General features: G+C 42.9%; 1 protein-coding gene across 2 annotated transcripts; it reads left to right on the forward strand.

Annotated features, from left to right (window-relative positions):
* The first annotated feature begins 337 nt into the window (after positions 1-337).
* Positions 338-22,201, forward strand: LOC138196978 (alpha-2-macroglobulin-like). 2 transcript variants are annotated; one of them, XR_011178177.1, is made up of 37 exons: positions 338-423; positions 551-731; positions 900-1,056; positions 2,112-2,164; positions 2,782-2,802; positions 3,028-3,193; positions 3,282-3,366; positions 3,485-3,641; positions 4,079-4,196; positions 5,189-5,298; positions 5,400-5,567; positions 5,805-6,029; positions 6,659-6,722; positions 6,815-6,960; positions 8,603-8,752; positions 9,174-9,314; positions 9,468-9,558; positions 9,670-9,832; positions 10,164-10,389; positions 11,357-11,483; positions 11,639-11,760; positions 11,911-11,962; positions 12,278-12,361; positions 13,268-13,444; positions 13,640-13,721; positions 14,499-14,655; positions 14,987-15,061; positions 16,284-16,446; positions 16,522-16,709; positions 17,986-18,198; positions 19,187-19,305; positions 19,419-19,509; positions 20,689-20,757; positions 20,845-20,950; positions 21,610-21,648; positions 21,903-21,968; positions 22,005-22,201. XR_011178177.1 is itself a non-coding variant. In XM_069147393.1 (36 exons), the coding sequence occupies exons 1-36, from the start codon at positions 338-340 to the stop codon at positions 21,905-21,907; spliced, it is 4,377 nt and encodes a 1,458-aa protein (XP_069003494.1). In that variant the 3' UTR covers positions 21,908-22,201. The 2 variants fall into 2 exon arrangements, 1 of the variants encoding a protein (XP_069003494.1); XM_069147393.1 differs by having other exon boundaries at positions 21,903-22,201.
* Positions 22,202-23,248: the final 1,047 nt, after the last annotated feature.

Raw genomic sequence — 23,248 nt, forward strand, 5'->3', positions numbered from 1 at the left:
AATACATGTATTTGATCACTGCACACACTCTACTATTATCTGGTCTAGAATGAAATATTATATAGTGGGTAAAATAAATATAAATATAAAAAGTGCTGGAAAATTACTGTTTGTACTGGGTTAGCTATAGTCTTTGGTAGAAAAGCCAATCTCCATTGAAATATTTTTCAATTCTGTGGTGTTTGGCCTGTTTAATTGTAAATGATTGACTTGAGATACCGGGAAATCATACAGAGGAGGTTTGTATGATGAGTGGGAGTGTGCTGGTGTGGGTGAAGGGTTCCTGTATCAGCAGCTATTTAACAGATGCTGACTCTGAGGATCATCGCAGTCCGTCATGGGTCAGCTGGGGATTCAGATGTGGACATGGACACTGTGTGTCTTCCTGAGTTGGATGTGTGGGAGTCAAGCGGTGGCGGGACCGTAAGTTCATCTGCACTGTCGGAGGAAATAATAGAAGTAGTTTGGTGTGTTTACGTATGCAGTGTTTTCTCCCATGTCAGAGCCGCTGAGGTGACTGCTGTGTGTGTGACTCTGTCTGCGTCTGTAGGCAGTACATGGTGGCTGTTCCTGCCGTTCTTGAAGCTGGAGCTGACACCAAATTCTGCGCGAGTCTCCGGCAGCCCAACGAGACTCTGGTCATGACTGTCACTCTGATGTCCAAAGAGAAGAACACGACTCTTCTCATACATTCATCCAGTGAAGAGTTTCGTACCTGCGCCGAGTTTAAGGTCAGCTCCCGAGATGGGTTTCCATTTAACATCCAAATACACTTTTCTTTCAGCTGGGGTTTTATAACACATAAAATGCTTTTATACACATCCTATGGTTGATTACATTTTTGATTTGGAGTTCATGTCTCTTGACTTTTGGCTAATTGGAATATCTTTGCGTCACAGGTTCCTTTAGTGCAGAATGAGGAGGTGCAGAAGTTTGAGGTGGAGGTACGAGGCGACACGTTTTACTCAAAAGAAGTCAGAAAAGTCATGATCCGAGTGTATCGACCGATGACATTCGTCCAGACAGATAAACCGATCTACCTCCCCGGACAAACGGGTAACTATGAGCTGACGATCTACAGAATGATATTGATGTGTGGTATTTCTCCTTCTGCAAACAGTTAAGGATGGTGGCATAGCAAAGGTGTAGAATATTTATTCTCGCAGTACTATGTCTTATATAACGAATTAATCAGTTTTCAAAAACAAAGCACTGTGCTTGGAAGAAGGAGCCTGTTAAGCTGTATATTCATTTGCAAGCAGCATTCATCCTTTGTTCTGAAAACTTTGCTATGCTGAAGTCTGCAATACAGGCAGTGAGAGATGAATTGTGTGTGTGGTTGAACATAAACAGAAACACCAAAGAAGACATTTGCAGATAGAACAAATTACTTCAAGTAACACTAACGTGAAAAAGTAACATTTCTTTTTTGTAAACAAAGTACAATAAGTGTGTATGCCTTGATTGAATTTGCCTTGATGGAAAAAATATTGCTGGCCTATGTAAGAAGAGTAAAACTATTTTAGATGGCAAAAGTAACAACATGAAAAAATAAACTTTAGATAATACAAAAAAGTAAAAGTAGCATCGATGGGGAAAAAAAATGTAGCCATATACAACAAATACAATGAAAAGAAATTGCATAAATGAAAAAGTTACATTGGCAAATATGAATAAAGTACCTTCAGTGTATATAGAAAATATTGACATTGAACATTTACATGAAAAAGCTTTCATAAAAAAAAAAGTGTTGACGTGTAGCAAAAGTAAAACTGTTGTGCTTGTTAAAGGGCTGCTGTCTGCAGGTGGGCCATCATAAACTGAACCTAAAGAAGTTTATTTCAGATTGTAAAGGATGTAAAGACGATGGCAATTTGATAAAGCTGAATGTAAAAAAAAAACCATGAGTACAGTAATGAACACATAAATACAGACTTCTAGAGACCGACTGAGTTTGAATGTGTCGCTCTGTTATAAAGGTTGATGAGAATGCTGGAGATGATTTTAACTTGTAAGTTTGATAATAATGATGTCATTTCTGAGCAGACAGAAGATGTTAGCATTAGCAGCCTGATGGATTAGATGAGATGTAAAATCAAGTCCTCTCTCAGTGCATTTCAGAGTCGTCTCTCTGGACACCAAGCTGAGACCTGCCGGTCAGCTGGTGAGTAATTGAACGGTCTCTTCCTTCTATTAGATCTCATGTACGAACAGCAGCAGTGATACCCTGTGAAAACAGCTCTGTTTGTAATGTGAACTGAGATATACTGTACACACACCGGCCAGTGGAGGTAAGCACAAGTGATGCAATGAAGTGAGCAACATGGGCGCGTGCTCTTTAACCCCAGTTACATTATGTCCACAATCAATCTGATCCTGCTGCAAAATCAATAGTACAGCTGAGGTCTCTTTAGGTAAACCTGTCTGTGTTGACTGTTGTTGATGTTGTAATAATTCTATCGACCTTCCACGCTTGTCATTTTGCAACGTTTTGCTGCAGATAATATCATTTGAGGGAATAAGCATCAAAATGTTTAACTAGAAAATACCAACCGGACGAACGTTTGTTTTAATGAATTACAAATACTCCGTTTAAAGCTCTTCTCATGTTAAAGTGTGGTAAATGTTTCTTAAAGTCTTTCTCAAAATCTCTGTTGAGTGCATTGGAATCTGCAATAAATAACGAGTGTAAAAATAAAAAGGTTGGACCCAGACTCCATAGTAGACTTTATGATCAGAACAGTATGAACCAATTTAACATAGCTCTTTTTTCGTTTTCAGTACGATATCATCGAAATCGAGGTAAGAAAATATCTAACAGCATTTTTTTTCTTTTGTAAATTCAGCATGTTAACCTCCTCGACTCATCTGACCTTAAGTTTTCTGTGAGTTTCTATGAACAACATGGAGTTATAGCGCAACAGCTCTGAGATCTTTTACACTAAACAGCTTTTCACAAATGATCACATCAAGTCGAAGAACAGCAAACTTCTCTCTGAATAAATCTGTCATGTGTAACAACAACAGGATCCGAACAACAACAGGATTGGACAGTGGCTGAACAAAACATCCGATGGTAAAATACTGCAGCTGTCTTACTCCTTGAACCCTGAGGCCCGCGAAGGTTTCTATCAAGTCATTGTGTCAATGGGTGAAGAAAAAATAACTTACAGCTTCAAGGTGGAGAAGTATGGTAAGTTAGGGCTTTTTTTTTTTTTTTATGTGTGATTGTGTCCATTGATAATGAAGTATGGATGCTAACATGCAGAATTTGTCCCCAGTTTTGCCCAAATTTGACGTAACAGTAAACATACCTGAAGAAGTAAGTATTGGGCACAAAGAAATCGACGTTGAAGTATGTGCAACGTAAGTAAAAGTCATTTTTCTGAGAAGTGACAAACTCAAAGCTCAAAAAATGGGAAGTGCAGTTTGGTGAGTGAATGACTCAGATTTTTTAATGTTTTTTTTTAATTTTTTTTATTAGGTACACATACGGACAGCCTGTCCCAGGAACTGTCAAAGTTCAGATGTGCCGACCTATAAATCATTATATGTACAGGAACATTTTCATCAACAACGATGATCCAGAGGGAGCCAACAAGCTCCAGATAATTGCCCCGTGCCACATGGAGACAAAACAGGTACAGTTGCTACAGTTACAGTCTCATCTCTCTGCCAACACAACACACATGTATAGGTAGAACATTTACAGGATGCACACTGCACATATAACATACTGAAATTTGCACTAAACTCATCATTGTGAATAACCTCGTTCTTTTACTCATCACAAGTTCGTGTCTTTGCTAGAGCCACAAAAATTCCTTTATGACTACATGGACTGAATTTTCAACCTACAACTTAGAGTTTCTCCGTTCCTCCCTTTCCACAACAACAACACATACAATACAATAAAGCAACTTTATAAATAACTATTATAAAAACAAATATACCTCATATTACAGATGTTAAATTGAACCTTCACTTTATCGATGTATCATCCCAACATCACTTAAATAAAGATACATACATGTTCTTTATGCTCTTCTTTTTCTTTGTATTTTCTTGGACTTTCTAGGCGGACATTAAAGGCTGTGCCACTTTAACCTTCAAGATGGCAACTTTCACCAAGATTGACCAAAAGGCGGTGCAAGACGCATTGGATGTCACCGTCACAATGGAAGAGGAGGGAACAGGTGAGTCTTCCTGGTTTTTATATCACGTCCAGGGCAGGAAATGAACTTCTTTGCGTGTGGATTTTAAAATCTGTCAGCCTCTCCATGATTTTACCAGACAGACACTTTCCTCTTTTAACTCATGGCAGAATGCAACTGAAGTACTGTACTTAAGTACAAATTGGATTTATTTGTACTTTATTTGAGTATTTTCCATTTCATGCAACTTTATACTTCTACTCCACTCCATCTCAGAGGCAAATCTTGTACCCTCTACTCCACCCCATTTGTCTGATGGTGATTTTAAATTAGAATCTTTCTGATAAACTGAAGAGTTAAATGTTCCTTAGTGATCTAAAAAAAAAAACTCCGACTTTTCAAGCTAAATAGAATATTTTAAATCACACTTTGATTCACTGTAAAACGCTATCTTTCTGATCTTTTTGCATTTTTTGAGATATGTTCTTCTAACAGAACAGAAACAATACAAATATCATAATTTTATTAAATATGATGTATTACTGTAGATTAGCCCAACCAACAGTATATACGTTAATTCAACATTAACAGGAAACATCCTATAAAATAATAAAACACCAACAGGGAGTATTTATTCGATATTTTGTATTTTGACTTTTCATACTTTGAACACATCTTGGTGATTACACACACTTCTATTAAAAAGGGTTTGGATGCAGTACTTTAACTTGTAGTGGAGTATTTTCACAATGTGGTATCAGTACTTTCACTGGAGCAAAAGACCTGAACTCTTCTTCCACCCCTGTCAAGAGTATCGCTTGGTTACGATTGCATTTATTGTTTTGTTTACTCGCTGGTAGGTTGAGCAGATCGTCGCTACACAAAATCTCCTGCATTTAGCAGTTGTTGGGTGATAATTTTCAACCCTGATTATGACTCTATTCCAAAAAGAGAGGGGTTATTACAACGAGAGAATGTTTTGTATTTTTACAACGTGACATGGACATTGTAACATGGAGGCTTTTCATTTTCAGGTGTTTCAGGCCTAAAAATAAGGAGAATAGGGATTTCATATGTTATTGGAAAGCTGTCCTTTACCGACACGCCCAAGATTTACGAACAAGGATCAAATGTGGAAGGAAAAGTAAGTGCAAAATGTTGTCTTCACTTTTTCTGTGTCGTGCAACGGTCAGAGCAGCTCAAATCATGTTCACTCTCAGTGATGCAGCGTTGTGCTTTCATCAGATTAAAGCTGTTTACTACAACGATACGCCCATCGCTGACATGCCAGTCTTCATGTTCGAGGGTAATTGGTGGTCGCCTCGCTTGCTGCTGAATCTCACAACTGACAGCGATGGTTTCGCCACGTTCTCACTGAGCACAGATGACTTCAATGGAGATGTCACCATCCACGTGAGTAGAAAGTAGCCCAAGAACTATATTTGTCAGGCACAGGCACACGATGCAGCCCACAGGCCAAAAGGTTTCTCTATATGTTGCAACTGTTCATGGTGCTGCCATGGTTACTCGTGGCCACACTGAAAGACTTTACTTGTTCCAAACATTGACATTTGCCTCGCCTACGAAAACTGAGCTCACTTTCTCTTACATCAGCCACCATGAGCTCAACGTTTCTTCTCTCTGATCAAGGTGAGCAACATGCTGACACTGGACCACCATGCATACAGAACCGCCTTCTATGAGATTGGATCTCACACACTGTCTGCGTCCCAACCTTCCTCTCAAGACACAAAAACAGTCAGCACGCTGCAGGTGAAGAAGAAGGAAGCACTTCCCTGCGACACTGAACAGACCATCTCCATCCAGTACACTGTGGTGGGAGAGGCCCAGGGCTCCGTGGATGTCATGTATCTGGTGAGTTATTTCTCAGCTTGCCAACAGCTCTCTCTTCCAGAGAAAACCAACAGAGGATGGAGGTTTTTAAAATGGCCTTCATATCATTTGTATATATTCGATTTCAAGGAACACAACTGTGGTACTTTTATAGCACCGCAGATCTGTTTTGATCTACTCTTTGTCATTCCGTGCCAAACTTCTATACCTACGCTACATCCACACTAATGAGTTTTCATTTTGAAATATTTAACTTTCTCTCCATTTACACAGGAGTAAATCTCCTCGCCTACAGAGCTAATACTTGGGCGGCCTGCTCACGTAGATAAAATTGCTCAGTTCCAACTTGTAAATATTCTCTCCGCATGAAAACGAAACATTTGTTGATAACAGAGCTGGTTTAAGACCGGTTACACTCATGTGAGTGACCAGAAACCAGAAACCTCAAACAGACCAAGTTACTTTGTGAAACAGGCCCCACAATCACATGTTTACATCTTAAACACTGAACGTTAGCTGTGCATGAAACGCATGAACATGTTCCACTACAGGTAGCATGAGAGAAGCGCACCGGAACAACAGACAGAATTTAATTGAGAATTCATTCATTCATTCTAATTCTTTGTGTCATTTTCTGTCAAATCCTGCAGGTTTTGTCCAGAGGAGCCATCACCATGCAAGGACTTAAACAGGTTCAAGTGCGAGATACATCCGGTGAGTAAAGACTGTCCGTAATCATGAGTTTACACTGTAATATCATCCGATAGAAAGAAAATAGTTTTATAATAGTTGCTTTGCTGTTTCAGTGAATGAGGGCGAGGTCTCCTTTCAGTTGAGGGTGTCTCCGGAGATGGCACCAGACGTCCAGATCGTGGCTTACGCCATCCTCCCCAGTGAGAACGTGATCGCCCACAGCGCCGACTTCACCACTGAGAAATGCTTCAGTCACCAGGTCAGTGTGAGAAGAGGAGAAGTGGCACCAACTGCAGCAACAGTGTAAACTCAAAGGGGATGTTATCGTGCGTTCAAGCTGCTGAGAATTGGAAAAGTCTCCATTTGCGAACGTCCCACTTCCTAGTGGACAAAAAGGCATTTCCACAAGTCTTGATGTGCTTCCGTTTTTAACATTTAATACAGATGGCAATCTTGGCGGGCTAAGCTAACCAAGTCTGGGTATTTTCACCTCATTATTTAGAGGAAGTTGATTTTCTTCCTCTTCAAATTTGAGGTTTGACAAACAGTCGGAGCCTCCTTTCCAGCACCCTGGCATAAGCTTTGCCCGGGACGCTCAGTGGTGTGATACCCCGATAGTTGGAGCACACTCCCCTTCTTTGAAAATGGGAACCACCACCCCGGTCTGTCAGTCCATGGGTACTGGTCCCGAACCCCATGCTACATTGAAGAGGCGTGTCAGCCAAGACAACGCAACTTTAGCATCTCAGGTCTTGCCACCGAGGAGCTTTTTGACTACCTCAGAGACCTCTACCAGGGATATGAGTGAGACCCCCCCAAGTCTTCAGACCCTGCCTCATTTCGAGGGGGCATGCTGGTCAGGTTTAGGAATTCCTCAAATTGCTCTTTCCACCACCTGACGATATCCGTCCGAGTCAGCAGTCCCTCACTACACGTTTGGGCTTGCCAGATCTTTCAAGCCGACTCCCCCGCCATCTTTTCCAACTCACCACCAGGTGGTGATCAGTTGACAGCTCTGCTCCTCTCGGCCGCTGATCAGTTGATACAACTACAAAGTCCGTCATTGATCTGCGCCTAAGGTGTTCTGGTACCAGGTACACATGGTGTTTGTTATGGCCAACTGTGACTAGCACAGAAGTCCAACAACGAAATACCATTCCGGTTCAGATCGGGCAGGCCGGTCCTCCCAACCACCCCTCCCAGGTTTCTCCGTCTCCCAGGAGAACTATGTAGGCTGCGCCCTTTCCAGGACTCCTCCCACCAGCTCCAAGAAGGACGGATCCCCCGAAGTCTTCCTCCCTGCAACACGCAGGTGCATTGAGGGCACCCTCTCGTTCTCCAGGGAGAACTCCAACACGGTGGCGCTCAGCCGGGGGCTCGTGAGTATCCTCACTCCTGCCCAGCACCTCTCACCTTGGGCAAATCCAGAAAAGGACAAAGTCCAGCCCCTCTCCAGGAGTTTGGTTCCAGAGCCAGTGCTGTGCGTGGAGGTGAGCCCAACTATATCTAGCTGGTACCGCTCCACCTCCCGCATCAGCTCCGGCTCTTTCCCCGCTAGCGAGGTGATGTTCCACGTCCCTAGAGCTAGTCTATGCTGCCGGCGATCGGCTTACCGAGGCCCCCGGCCCGGCCTGCCACCGGTACTGCAATGCACCCGACCCCTATGCTTGTCCCTGCGGGTGGCGGGTCCACAGGGTGGCTGCTCCATGATGTTTCTTTGGGCTGAGCCTGACTGGGCCCCATGGACGAAGGCCTGACCACTAGACTCTCTTCGGTAGGGTGCCCCGGTTTCCCTGAGTCTCTGTTGTTTAATGTGTGTTTTGTGTGTGTGTGTGTGTGTGTGTGTGTGTGTGTGTGTGTGTGTGTGTGTGTGTGTGTGTGTGTGTGTGTGTGTGTGTCAGGTGGGGCTGGAGTTCTCACCGTCCACAGTCGTCCCAGGAGAGGACACCACCATGAAGCTGATGGCCCAGCCTGACTCTCTGTGTGGTGTGAACATTGTGGACCAGAGTGTCCTCATCAAGGAGCCACTGAAGACTCTGACTACAGACAAGGTACCCGCTGCTATCAGCCACAAATCAATGGAAACATCCTTTACTGTTTGTGTCCTCAGTATAATATCATCTTCTTCACTGTCAGAGGTTACAGTTTTATCCTGTCACTGTTTCCTGAACATTTCCTCTTTTTCTCCGATGGACCAGTTGTAAATTTTTACCAAATGTTATAAAATAATTCAATTTGAGTTATTTTCCTGTAAAGCATGATGTTTAAAAAAAAAATTTCTATTTTGAAGAAATAATGTATGTACATCTTAAGATTCTACCTCATTAATAAATAATTTTGAACTGACAGACTTAACGTTTAAGTTTTAAAATAAAAGAGCAGGCCTTACTTCTGATTTGCCCAAACGTCCAAACTTCAGAGAACATAAACCCTCCGGACGTTTTTCAACTTGACCCATATTTTTCTTTTCAGATATTTAACTTGCTGCCTTTCACGAAAATGTCCGATATCCCATATGAGGTTCAAGATCCTACAGAGTGTTTGCCTGTGAGACCAAGAAGGGACATACGGTATCCTGGTCAAGAGAAAAATGATGCCCACACAGTTTTCAAGGTACCTCTTATTCAACAAATAATATGTATTATAAAGAATATGACCGTATTTACCTGAAAGCTGATATTAAATATAATAGTTGTTGTTGTTGTTGTTGTTGTTGTAGCTATAATTGACGTTTTGTTGATGTTTGTGTGTTGTTGGATTTTCTAGAATGTCGGACTGAAGATGGCAACAAACGTGTTTGTCCGACTGCCTTCATGCCTCAAGTTCAAAGGGAGAGAATACCATCACTCTATCTACGGTGACTTTTTATTTCTTTAAGTGCCACATGCAGAGTATTTACCAAAAATAAAGCAGTCATCTGTGTCGCTGCTGCTCTCTGCTTCTGATGAGGTATTTCCTCTCTTTGCAGACGTTCGTGTCTACCACCATCCCGTGGCCGTGGCGATGGGACTGGAAGGTTTGGTAGACAGCAGTAGATCTGATTTTGGAAACACCGGATCACCGCCTCCACCGATAGAGACAGTCCGCACTTTCTTCCCTGAGACTTGGCTTTGGGACCTGGTGCAAGTTGGGTGAGCTTCTGCTGCGAAGGGATGAAATCAGGGAAAATGACTTTGAGTGAATTTATGGAGCCAGAGAGCATGTGTACGTCCTTCTGTCTCCCTGCACATGTGATTTTAAGGATGTTCGTGATGCTTAGCAAAATGTTTTACAAATAATTGTGTGTCTAAAAAAATGATACTCTTGATGATGATTCATGAAAATTATTGCATGAATGTTTTTATAAACATGAAACTCTATTACGTTCTGACTCGAACAGTGAAAACGGTTTCACATTTACACAGATCACAGTAACTATACTGTTACACATGTACTTCCATGTGTGTGTCTCTGCTGATTCAGAGCGTCTGGAACGAAGGACGTGTCCCTCACCGTCCCGGACACCATCACCACCTGGGAGACGGAGACTTTCTGTTTGTCCCCTCAGGGTTTCGGTTTGGCTCCTCGTAAAGAAATCACCGTCTTCCAGCCGTTCTTCCTCGAGCTCACCCTGCCCTACTCCATCATCCGGGGGGAACAGTTTGAGCTGAAGGCGACCACCTTCAACTACCTGACCAGCTGCATCATGGTAACGAATCATTTCACATCAGTGTCAGCATCCTCACACGCTCATTATGACACTGTCACCATGCCGATGTTAGTTTGCTGTGTTAGCATGCTAATATTTGCTAAAGGACACTGAACTCAAAGCACAGCTGAGGCTGACGGAAGTGACTTTAGTTTTTCAGGTATTTTTGTCATAAATCAAAGCAATGGGCAGATTTTGACCCGTATGAGAAAAGGCAGAGGGTGCCAAAGGTGTTGCAATGTAAACAGTAGTGCACATGAATTTCTGTATATAATTTTGTGGAAAATCATCCAATATTTAATTGAACATAGTGTTAGTTTAGGCAGGCCATGAAGTCAAGCTCAGCTATTTTGCCAGCTCAGCAGCTGATCTCGAGGCCGGCCCACATCAGCTCATGCATTCATTGGCAAATCTCAAACAGGGCGCCTTCTTTAAGCAGCTTCAGCTTTCCTACCCTTCCTGCTTCCTCTGCAAGACACTTTACAATCCACCGCCCGACCAGCTCCTCCCTTCATGCTGCGTCTGATTTAATCAATGTCATTTCTGTTGTCATTGATGCCTGCTCTGTCCTTGGGGATCTTGCTGCTGTTCTCTGTGCCTTAAGTCACATTAAGTAGTCACATGGAGGGACTCTGCGTGTGCTCTCCCCGTCTCAGGCTGTCCACGTAAGCATGTGGAAGGGCAGCCAGGTCCCAGAACAGATCCATATTGCCAAATGTAACTTACTGTTATGTAATAAAAGCCGTCTTTGACGCAACTGGTCCTGACTGAAATGCAGTTTGTGGTTTTGTTCTAACTTTGATTTGTTATGTCAGAATGTTTCTCTCTCAGATTCCACGACAGGTCGTGATGGTGAACATAAAGTACAGTGACTCTGATGATGAGAGCACTTTGCTCACTTTTCAGATTTGACTTGTTTTGAAGCATTATGATTGTAGATAAATGTATTGTTGTGTCTCTTGAACAGGTCACTGTGACTCCAGCCCCCTCCTCAGATTACACCCTCACCCCCCTCTCTGGTGACCAGTACACATCCTGTCTGTGTGGCAACGAGCGCAAGACCCTCAGCTGGACCATGACCCCCACAGCCTTGGGTGAGGTTTTCATCCACACTGGTGTAAAACTTAAAAGGATGTCAGGGTGCAGGAACCGCTGACTATCCGCCTAACACACCTTCATAAAATCAGTGAGATCCATCTAAGGGGCAAAATGTTTTGATGATGAAAACAGGATCTTAAATCTGTTTTAGGGGTTCCAAATGTCACTGTGACTGCGGAGGCCGTGACATCACACGCTTCCTGTGACAATGAGATCGTGAGCGTGCCAGACAGAGGTCGCATCGACGTGGTCACAAAACCTCTCATAGTAAAGGTTGGTGCCACAAAAAAAAAAACGATGACAAAGACAAAGTTTACTTTACCTTTGTTTGGCTTTTAAAAAGGATTTTAAAGTATATTTTCCCTGATAGAGCTGAAACTGTAACTCGTAATAAAGTTTAGTTCCCGCATCTTCTCCTGGCAGGCCGAGGGAACCGAGATGACAAAGACGTACAACTGGCTGCTCTGCCCGAAAGGTCAGTTCGGTTCAGGCCAGGAACGGCCTGTCAAACATTTTGAGAGGGGAAACCCAAATGCTTGATGTCTGGAAAAGTTCAGGACATTGTACTGTATGTTGCAAAAATTTTAATGAAAAGGTGAAATTACTTCAATCAAACTAGTGGAAGAACTGATCATGCGTTGAGAACCCCTGATATTGTCCCACCTAGTTTCCTGTATGATGTATTATAATTCATGGTCCACTGACTTGATAGTCGAATGAGCCTGTATGTTTTAGTGCTTCCCTCCACTGGAGATCTCTGTGTAAGCAGTTTATTTCTGTCTGTCCACAGGAGAAACGTTGACAGAGGAAACAGAGATTCAATTCCCTGACAATGTGATTGAAGGGTCTGCCCGTGCTTCAGTCTCTGTCCTGGGTAAACTGATGTGTTCATTTAAACTGAGTGCTGATAATTTAAACCAGCTCCTCTTCCTTGTAGCTCTGCTAAAAGAGGCAGTTGTAAATGAAGACTAAATGTAAGTGGAGTTTTAAAGCTGGTTTGTGTTTGTTAAAACATCATGTTTTGTTGTTACACTTCAAACGTGGCATTTTCATGCCATAAAGAAAGCAAATTGATATAATGAAGTACAAAAACAACTTTAAAGTATGCACATCTTTTGTAGTCTGCTATTACCAGACTACAATTCACTGTGTGAACGTTCAGATCTGTCTACGCTCCGTTAAGAATTGTTTCCAGTCCTTGCATCCTAATGGTCGTAGACCTCGGGTTCATTTTGAAACTATTGGAGCAGCCTTTAACCAATCAGCATTGACCACCATATGATGTGTGTGGTGTGCCGAAACTCACCGAGCTACAAACAACAGAGACCATCTACCAATGTAAGCAGAGTGCAACACCATGTTGGTAAATGTCTATCTCAGACATTTAAGACGTTGGTGCTCCGGCCTCAATTGCTCGATATTAAATATCGTGGTACCACTGCTACCATTGTTGGAACCACATTTAGAAACAAAAGTTTGACTGAAACGTCACCGCCCTTAGCCACACCCACTGGTCCCTGATTGGTCAGCCTGACAGAGTGACTGAGTGAACCTTCAGGTGAAAAGACTTTAATCGCAGCAAGAACAGAAGCTCTAAACAGTTGGTGCCAGCGGGCAAAAAAAAATGTTGAACTACTTTTTCAAAGCCTGTTTAGCTGTTTTATAACACCTGCATCCTGGTGAATGTTTTTGAACACATGCATTTATCTAATCCATCTGAGATTAGAGGTAGGCTTCGTTCTCTGTTCCCTCTCAGTGATTCAGTGTCTTCTCTGTGCAGGTGACATCCTCGGCCGGGCCCTGAAGAACCTGGATGGACTGCTGCGGATGCCGTATGGATGTGGAGAGCAGAACATGGCTCTTTTGGCTCCCAACATCTACATCCTTCAGTACCTGAGAGGCACGGAGCAGCTGACCCCGGCTATCATGGAGAAGGCTGCGGGCTTCCTGACCAGTGGTTTGTTTTCTAATGCAGCTAAAAGAGAAAAACTGCCAAATCTGTCAATCTGAGACACACTAGTGCTGATCACACACAATGTACTGTCAGCCAAAGTCATAGAATTCTCCTGTTCCTCGGACATAAACTAAATAAACAACGTGACAATGTGTGTATCATTAACCCCCTAATCATTGCGTTCCTACCGTTCAACAGGCTACCAGAGACAGCTGAACTACAAACATTACAACGGTCCTTACAGCACGTTTGGAGAAGGAACAGGAGCTGGGAACACTTGGTGAGATCATTAGTGTTCAGTCAACTTAGATAGTAGCCTACGAACGTTGATCTTCCCAAGGGCCTCATCTTTTCCCTTTGTGCCTTAACATTCCCTGCATGACGTTATCTCCCTGTTAGCTTGCCAAATTTTTAGTCTCTGTGGCTTCTAGATGTCGTCCACGTTGTCATTGCCTAGAAACTGTGTTTTTACAACTAAACCCACTTGAACGTCAAACACACGGTGCCCACGACTTCCCACGTTGTAACCACGAGCTCACGAGTTCCATTCGAACGCAGCAGTAGAATTCACCTCAGAAACAAAACCTTATACGTTCACCACAAAGATTACACCGTGGTTGTCTTGCTTCAGATTAGCGTGTCAGAGAAATGGGATTTTACTCCCCCATAAATGACTTTTAATTACTCAAAGTTTCTTCACAGTGATACAGACATGAGCATATTCAGCTGTGTTGCTAAAATATAGGACTGTACTCGTATCTGCTTTTGTCACTCAAATCAGATTTGGCTGTTTAATATGAGGATGGTACATTCAATCTCTGAGTGCAAAATAATCCTCACCCTAAAAAACTGTTTAAAAAACTATTGGACTTGAAGAATCTGTTGTCTCCAACACAGGATTCGAGTCAGTGACTTTCAGGCAGCAGCCGTTCTAAAAACTTAATTAGCTTCACTTACAACCTTAATTATAACGTTTGATCAATACTGTGTCATGTTGACATCATGGTGAGACATGAGTTAGTTAAATGTCTTTGTAAGTTGTTTTGCTTTTCTTCAGGCTGACTGCGTTCGTACTGAGAACTTTTGCCAAAGCGAAGTCTTTCATCTACATCGATCCAACAAACATCGAAGAGTCGAAGACGTGGCTGGAAAGCAAACAACGAGAAAGTGGCTGTTTCGAACAGTCAGGAAGACTGTTCAACAACAGAATGAAGGTAAGCCGGTTGTTCCTGTAGAGTCTGTGCATAATGGAAACGTTCATTTTCACACAGTGACATCTCGCATTAGCAGAACTTAAATCAGCACCATTTTATTCATAGATCATAGTGCATAACACCAGCCTGGGTCACAACTCTCCCTGCAGAGGTTGATGAAGTTATTCTGAGTTTGATTTGTAACAAGCAAGAAATAATTTGCAGTATGAGAGGATGCCCTCTCAAATTATTATAACAGGTTGCAACACTGTGACCCCTGACTGAGCTCATGCAGTAAGAGTCATGTAGGACTGAAATGTATTAAAGTCTCTGTGCTGCGTTCTCTCTGCAGGGGGGGGTGTCTGATGAAGTCACCCTCAGTGCCTACATCACTGCTGCCTTCTTGGAGATGAACGGGTCCACAAATGTGAGTGAATTGCTCTTTCAATTTTGTACAGTTAGACAGAAAAACTAAAATTATTCATTTACTTTTTTGCTCATTTAATTGACATTTCTCATGTTATGTCAGTACTTCCTGGCTGGAGATGAAGAAGAAGTATTTTCAAAAACATTTATATTTATGTAATGTCAAGAACACTGAGAAGACTGTTGGCTTTTTTGACATATTTAAACAACGCCTTTGGCTGCAGATTGTGGTGTTGCTGTTTTTGCTTTTGCAAAATTGTTCACCAGTCTCTGACATGAGCTGGCTGAAAGGTTTGATCCCTCGTCCATGAAAAACTCCTTCAGTTGTGAAATATTTCAGAGTTTGTTGCATGATTCACAGCATTTCAGTGAAATTCAAATCCAGCTCCATCTCGTCTTTTAAAGCCATTCCTTGTTTTGCATTGCATTGTACTGTTTAACAGAGGATCACGTTTTTAATGGTAGAAATGTCAAAAAGCGCACAATCGCACATCAGTGCACATACAAAAATTCATAAAATAGCACCGCAGGTAAGCAAAGGAGAATTATCCACAAATTAAACACAATCAATTTCAAAGCAACCCGTTGCTTGGTCCCCATCTGGCTCCGCCCACCTATTGCTCACTGCTTCTGTCTTCGCTGTGATTACAGTCTGGAAACCCTGTTCGCATTAAGGTTTGTTCAGCCACCAATCAGCGACCAGCGGGGGTGACTATGTGCGATGACATTACAGTAGTTACAACATTTGTCAGTGTTAGAGTTTTAGTGCCCAACATAGAGTATATGGGGGTCAATGCTGATTAGTTGAAGGCTCCTTCAATAGTTTCACCACTTACTGGAGTTCCACGTCCGTAAGGATGCAATCACTGCAAACAATCCTGAGTGGAGTCACCAGACCCAGACATTCACACAGTGAGTTTAAGCATTAATCCTGATAAACACATAGTACTGCATTCACTTTTCCAACACACAGCCAAGTGAAATGACTGCTATTCCTCTGAAACTGGGAAAAGATAGATGAAACATTAATGCTGTTCAGTATTATCGCCACCATCCATTGAATCCTTCTCCTAAAGTTTCCTGAGTTCCTGTGTTCAAAGACTATCTGAGCACCACCACTTTGGCTCAGTGGCAGTGATGAAGATCACAGATGTGTTTGAATCAATAGAATCAGTCCTACCCTGAAATGTTGAAATATAATGTGTTCCTTTAATCTGTTAAAGAATCCTGTGGTGAACAAAAGCCTGTCGTGCCTGAAGGAGTCCATTGGAAACTTCAGCAACACCTACACTACGGCTCTGCTGGCGTACGTCTTCACCCTGGCAGGAGACATGGAGACCCGGGCTCAACTCCTGCAGCACCTCGACACCGTCGCAATCAGACAAGGTGAGTCATCCTGCTGAAGGAAATCATCTCAGGCATCATTCCTGTGAATGTAACCTGTGTTGTGTCTGTTTTCAGGGAGTTTCCTCCACTGGTCTCAGACAGCAAAAGAAACATCAGCCTCTCTGTCTGTGGAGATCAGCTCTTATGTGATGATGGCCAAACTCAGTGCCTCGCCTACAGCTGAAGACTTGGGCTATACCGCCGGCATCGTCAGGTGGCTGACGGGGCAGCAGAACTCATACGGAGGCTTCTCCTCCACACAGGTACCGACATGTCCGTGACTACCTCAGACCTAATATTAAAGCTCTATCATTCCATTCCTTTCCTGTGAAAACCACGTATCTCCACATCGCCAACTTTTCATGAGATGGCAGATCAACCTCGTTTTATCTTTGTGACAAAACAACTTTCAGATAATTCAGTGGTTTGACTTTACGAATGAAGTAGGGGACTTTTCTCAACCCATAAAGACGTGCTAGCACCGTTAGTTTATCTGAAAGTTCATTGTTTTCACAGGACAATGATGGTACCTCTCTTATCGCTACCGTTTAACACACCATGAGAAGACCGCTCATCCAATTTTGTGTCACCAGTTGGTTTGTGAACGGCTGTTATGAAGCCTCCAGTTTCGGATTTTGGCCGGCGCCATCTTGTTAGTTTGGAGCGGTTTGTTTTTGGATCTCGAGGCGTTCCCAGGACAGTGGGAGATATAATCCCTCCAGCGTGTTCTGGGTCTCCTGCCAGTTGGCCGTGCTGGAAAACCTCCAGAGGGAGGCGCCCAGGAGGATCCTGATCAGATGTCCGAACCACCTCAGCTGACACCTTTCGACGCAAAGGAGTAGCGGCTCTACTCCAAGTTCCCTCCTGATGTCCGAGCTCCTCACCCGATCTCTAAGGCTGAGCCCGGCCACCCGACGAAGGAAACTCATTTCAGACACTCGTTCTTTCGGTCACGACCCAGAGCTCGTGACTATCGGTGAGGGTCGGACCGTAAATCGACCGGTAAATAGAAAGTTTCGCCTTCCGGCTCAACTCCTCCCCTCACTCGTGAACAAGACCCCGAGATACTTAAACTTCTTCGCTTGAGGCTGGCACTCCGTCCCCACCTGGAGGGAGCAATCCACCGGTTTCCGGCAGAGCACCATGGCCTCAGATTTGGAGGTGCTGACTCTCGTCCCGGCCGCTTCACACTCGACTGCAAACCGCCCCAGTGAATGCTGAAGGTCTGAAGAGGCCAACAGGACCACATCATCTGCAAACAGCAGAGAGACGATCCGGAGACTCCCTAACCTGAAGTTCTCCTCCCCCCGGCTGCACCTAGACATCCTGTCCATGAAGGTCACAAACAGGACGGGTGACAAAGAACAGCCCTGGCGGAGGCCAACACCCCCCAGAAACGTGTCTGACTTATTGCCCAGAATACGAACACACTTCTAAATATGAAAGCTGCTGCGTGTAAACAAAAGTTAATGATGACATTTGTATAAATTGACAGTATTAGCTGTTGCTGCTATTGTGTGTTTTGTGTGTGTGTTGCAGGACACGGTGGTGGCCCTGCAGGCTCTGTCTCTCTACTCCACTCTGGTGTTCAGTCCAACGGGCTCCAGCACTGTTAAGGTCCAGTCTCCCAGTGGACATCTGACGTTTGACGTGAATCAGGACAACAAGCTGCTCTACCAAGAGACGATGCTGCCGGCAGTGACAGGAAAGTACGGCCTGGAGGTGACGGGCACCACGTGTGCTTCAGTGCAGGTCAGTGACAGGAGCACTTGAAGAAGTCCTGATGGGTTCTGACTCTCACGCATGTAATACACCCTTCACTACGTCATACTGTGTCAGGGCCTCGTTTTGTGTCGGCTAGACCTGAAAAAGCACGTGTTTACGGTTCGGAAAAGATTAATTTCACGTTGCTTTCTCACAGACTTGAGGTTCACAGATCATCCCCAACACCCCTCCCTTCCTGGACTTTATCACTTTTGTGCTTCATCACATCACCTCCTGTGTCACGGCAAAGCTTGTAATACTCACGCTCTTCTACTGAAGGGAAAGCATGCATTTGACATGGTGTCTCTTAGCTTGGTGTCTTCTAGATATGAGAAGAACAAGTACGTAAACAGAGGTAGGTCACGTGATGGATGTCATGAGACGAAGTGCAAAGGTTAAAGTAAGTCGCGGACTCTCAACCATGGATGGATCGAGTCCAGCAGGCAACAATTTTGTTGTGTTTTTAATTGCATTTTCTTTGTTTTCTTACTGTAACCACTTGGTTTTCCCCACATGGTTTTGTTTTCCTTAAGCACCTTACACTGATACTCTTCCATCTAGTGGACAGACGTGTGTATTACACACTTTGCCGTGAAACAGGGTTTCTTTCTTCAACCTGTCATATGTGCATGTAATTTTCACACTAAAGCAAAGTAAAGCGTGACACTGACACGGTTTCCTCTACTGGACTAACGGCTGTATTACGCACTTTGCTGTAAGACTGGAATGGACTATTTCAATTATTAGAAAAAAAGATGAAAGAATAAAGATTGACATTTTCTTTAAAATGAAATTATAATTTTTTATTGTATATGCGTAGATAGTCCACTTACAAATTCAGCATGGGAAAGACAAGTTGTCTTACACAAGGTTTCTTTGGTAACGTAAATTTGAACAGAATTGATCAAAACACTTTCTGACACTCTTGTTCACTCGTCAGGAGCGTTAACCTCTCTCCGGGTTTCCTGTTTCCCAGATTTCTCTCCTCTATAACATCCCGATTCTTGCTGATGTCACCACTCTCAGCGTGGAGGTCGACACAGAGGTCGACTCCTCGAGCCGCAAACTCAAACTCAACCTGAAGCTGAAGTCCCTGTAAGTGATCGACAAGCAGCTAAAGATGTGATGGAGGACTGTTGTGTGTGCCAGTGGGTGGATGGACATGTACATTCAAAAAAATACCATCATGTTTTATTGTTCCACTACAGGTACAGTGGAAAGGAGAACAGCACGAACATGGTGATCCTGGATATCAAAGTCCTCTCTGGATTTGTCCCAGACCCTGAGTCTCTGAAGGCGGTAACTTACAACACTGATATTAACCACGCTGAGGGGTGAACCACGAAGGGAGATTAGTGGGTTAGCGAGGTATGTTGAGGCTAAAGACAGGGTTGTCACAAAGGTGGCTCTTTTAAACTAGCTAGATCACCGTGGTTACTTACCCGGTGCGGAGCAGGTCATGTTGGAGATATCGGATCAAAACATATCAAAGTAGCACCTACTGACCAATCAGTTCTCTGAAAAGTGTCACCACCAATCAGAGAAGATCCCGTAGAACTCGGTGAGAGACAGTGAGACGTTCCTCTGTAGAGTGAGACAGTGAGACAGTCCTCTGTGGAGTGAGACAGTGAGACGGTCATCTGTGGAGTGAGACAGTGAGACGTTCCTCTGTAGAGTGAGACAGTGAGACAGTCCTCTGTGGAGTGAGACAGTGAGACGGTCATCTGTGGAGTGAGACGTTCCTCTGTAGAGTGAGACAGTGAGACAGTCTTGTGTGGAGTGAGACAGTCGTCTGTGGAGTGAGACAGTCCTCTGTGGAGTGAGACAGTGAGACTGTCCTCTGTGGAGTGTTCAGAGACCAACCAACCTCGGTGTCTTTCCCCGGTGATTTTTGTACGAGTTGTAGATAAATTTCATTGTGTTTTTTACACAGGTGAAACTATAAAACTAAAACGTTCATACACATCATGAGAATACATTTAAGAATTCATTAACGTAATGAAATATGCACATGTAATTCCAGTCAGATCTTCCAGAGAACTTTTTGGGAAGGTGATATTAGAAGCTTTCAACTTAGCAGTCTGTGATTTTTTTTTTTTTCCAGCACATCCATTATGTTTTTTAACTTCATATTTCTTTTAATTAGAATTTGCTCCTCATTTTGTAAAATAAGTCGCTCTGCTGTCAGTACACTTGTCCATGTTTGTGATTGGTCAGAGGCTACAAACACCCCCTCTTCTATGTGAAATCACTCAGAGCCTAAAGCAGAAAGTCTGAGCTAACAGAGAAAGTTGATAAACACCGTTGTGGCACCGATTATCTCTGACTGAGAGTTTCAGCTTTGTGGAGCTCAAACACAGAAAGCCTGCGTATGTTGAACTTGCGTCGTAGTACACCCCTCTGGAAAAGTTTGTGTCAGTTATTGGTGTCGTCATGGTGACAGTGATGATAATCCACCTGAATATCGTCTCCTCGCAGCTCAAAGGTGCCCCGCAGGTGGATCGTGTTGAACAAAAGGAAGATCACGTCCTGGTGTACTTACGGGAGGTGAGAGGGATTCACAGTGGAGAAACGCTACATGATGCTTTTTGATTGTGTTACTGACTCTGTTGTCTGTTTTGCTGTTGTGTTCAGTTACCGCAGGGCCTCGTCATCCCCCACCGCTTAGTGCTCGTACAGGAGCTCCCGGTGCAGAACCTGAAGCCAGCCGTGGTCAAGATCTACGACTACTACCAGCCAAGTAACACCCTCAATCACACAGCACACACGTTGTTCCTCGGTACAACTGTCGAGTCAATAAATCTTCAGTCGGGCCAGTCGTGTTCACATTCTTCCAAAAATATTTACTGTAAAAATGAGAGTAAAATACAATCAGGCTGGCAGAGTTCAATGCCATGAAAGATTTACTGCTTAAGCAGAAGACAGAGCAGCAAACCTGAGAGTTGGTTTCCATTAAAGAGCCTCTGACAAGATCACTGAGGATCCCGCTTGTTATAACTGCTGTAAGATAAACAGGCCTTGTAGTGTGCGGTTTCACATACACTCTGTTCATTTCATTCATTTTCTGAGGATTTCCCACCAGACGGTCGAGGCCACTGTTTCCCTCCTTATCTGCACCTGTCGCTTTACATGAGTTCTCCACAGAATCTTCCATTATTCTCAGGAGGAGGAATACAAATCATGTAAAGGCTTTATGGGCCTAAGATAAAAGAATAAATGATTTACGGCCTCCTTATGAGTTATTTAAACTTTGACCACACATCACACTTTTGAAATGATTACTGATAGATTACATACAGTTGTATTTCACAATAAACAGAACAGTTTTAAGAGTTATTATTTTAAGTTAAAGCCTTGAGAAATTAGACTTTAAAACTTTTCCTCTCCCTCATTTCCCAGGTGACCAGGCTGAGGCACAATACCTCTACAGTGCTGCAGGTAACAGTCAGTAATAATCACCACAAACTTTTTTCACAAAATTCATACAGTAGTCCCAAAATATTTTTACCTCAACTCAAAAATCAAGTCTTCAGTTCACATTAACAGATGTGTCTAACAAGTATGAACAGCAATTAAGAAAATCAACCAATGATTCAGTAGATTATTAGAATTATTCAAAAAGAAACTAACAACTACTGTAAATGGACTGAAACTTTTAACTGAGTTATTACTTTTTATTGTTTCTGTTGCAGATTAAAGAAAGATGTGAGGTCATCACTGAGGTCATCACTGAGGTCATCACTGAGGTCGTCACTGAGGTCATCACTGAGGTCATCACTGAGGTCATCACTGAGGTCGTCCAGTATAATATAAAAAGCAGCATTTTATTAAAGACACCTTTCCAATACATTTTGTATTTCATCGTCTCTTTGTGTTCTCGTACACAAACAGGTTTCTGTCACAACTCCTCCACAGCTGCGAAACTCTTGTCGGTGTTTAATATCAAATTCAACCATACTGTACAATAAAACACAATGAAGTGACCTTTAAACTGGTTTCTGTTTTCCTACAGTCGCACTTCATCCTGCGGCTTTAATGTTCTTTATATATCTGATGTCGTTTTATCCACCAAGCAGAAAATAAGTTAAGAAAGTCATTTTAGTGTGAAATTAGAAACACAAACAACAAAGAAGAAAGTGTTTTTTTCTTTAGAATCAGTCATTAAGAGGAGCAGACGGGTAAATTACAGACAGTCTACAGCTTTTGTACTAATACAGTTCGTACCAAGACGTACTTGTAGGTTTAAGGGAACCACACATGAAGTTAGCATTAGCAGTAGCTTTATTGTTAGCAATGTTAGCGGTGGTTTTCACGTCGCCGCTTTCCCTTGGAGCCCATTTTTGTCACGACCACGTGAACAGACATGCACTGGAACGATCATCAATCATTTTGATGCAATGAGCCGCACATTCACTGGTGCCATGAAGAAGAATTGTTTCATTATTATTTAATTCAGCATATTTAACTTCTAACCTGTCATACTCACACTATTTTGTCTTATCCTGGTATTAATCATGTTAGTTATCATGTTAATATGGGACATTAGAAGCTCTGTGACTTATATCATTATTCCATGTTACTGAGTGTGCAGGTACGTCTGTGACTCCTCCCAGAGATGCAGGAATTGTCCATATCTGACATTTGCAAATGTTGTGACCATGTTTGGTTTAACAATACACTTACATTAAAATCAGTAAACCCCACATTAGGAAAACATAACATTCCTCTGATCGTTTTCTGTATTTCTGTATCATTTAAGATGTCGGATCTGTTGTGGCAGGAAGCTTTGAACTCATTTTCAACCTCTGAAAGGGGTCAGATCTAAACTGATCGTTATCACTGCCTCACAATCTGTTGACACAATAAAGATTCATGTGTTTTGCAGATCTCATATCTAACCGAGTAATACGTAGCTAAATGTACACCCAAAACAATAAAAACAGCCTGAGCATGATCATCTGATCAATAAATCTGTCATGAGTTCATGAATACACTCTGTGCCAACATGTTTGAGAATGAAGAGGTTTTTACTGCTGCG

Source organism: Embiotoca jacksoni, unplaced genomic scaffold, assembly GCF_022577435.1.
Source record: "Embiotoca jacksoni isolate LCO1_2020_lvr unplaced genomic scaffold, fEmbJac1.0.p SCAF_14, whole genome shotgun sequence".
Classification (NCBI taxonomy): Eukaryota; Metazoa; Chordata; class Actinopteri; family Embiotocidae; genus Embiotoca; species Embiotoca jacksoni.

Excerpts from the sequence above, each read along its gene's own strand:
- LOC138196978 (XM_069147393.1), top strand. The coding sequence starts at position 338 with ATGGGTCAGCTGGGGATTCAGATGTGGACATGGACACTGTGTGTCTTC. Across the intron at positions 3,642-4,078 it reads GCCACATGGAGACAAAACAG|GCGGACATTAAAGGCTGTGC; the intron begins GTACAGTTGCTA and ends TGGACTTTCTAG. Across the intron at positions 5,568-5,804 it reads ATGGAGATGTCACCATCCAC|GTGAGCAACATGCTGACACT; the intron begins GTGAGTAGAAAG and ends TCTCTGATCAAG.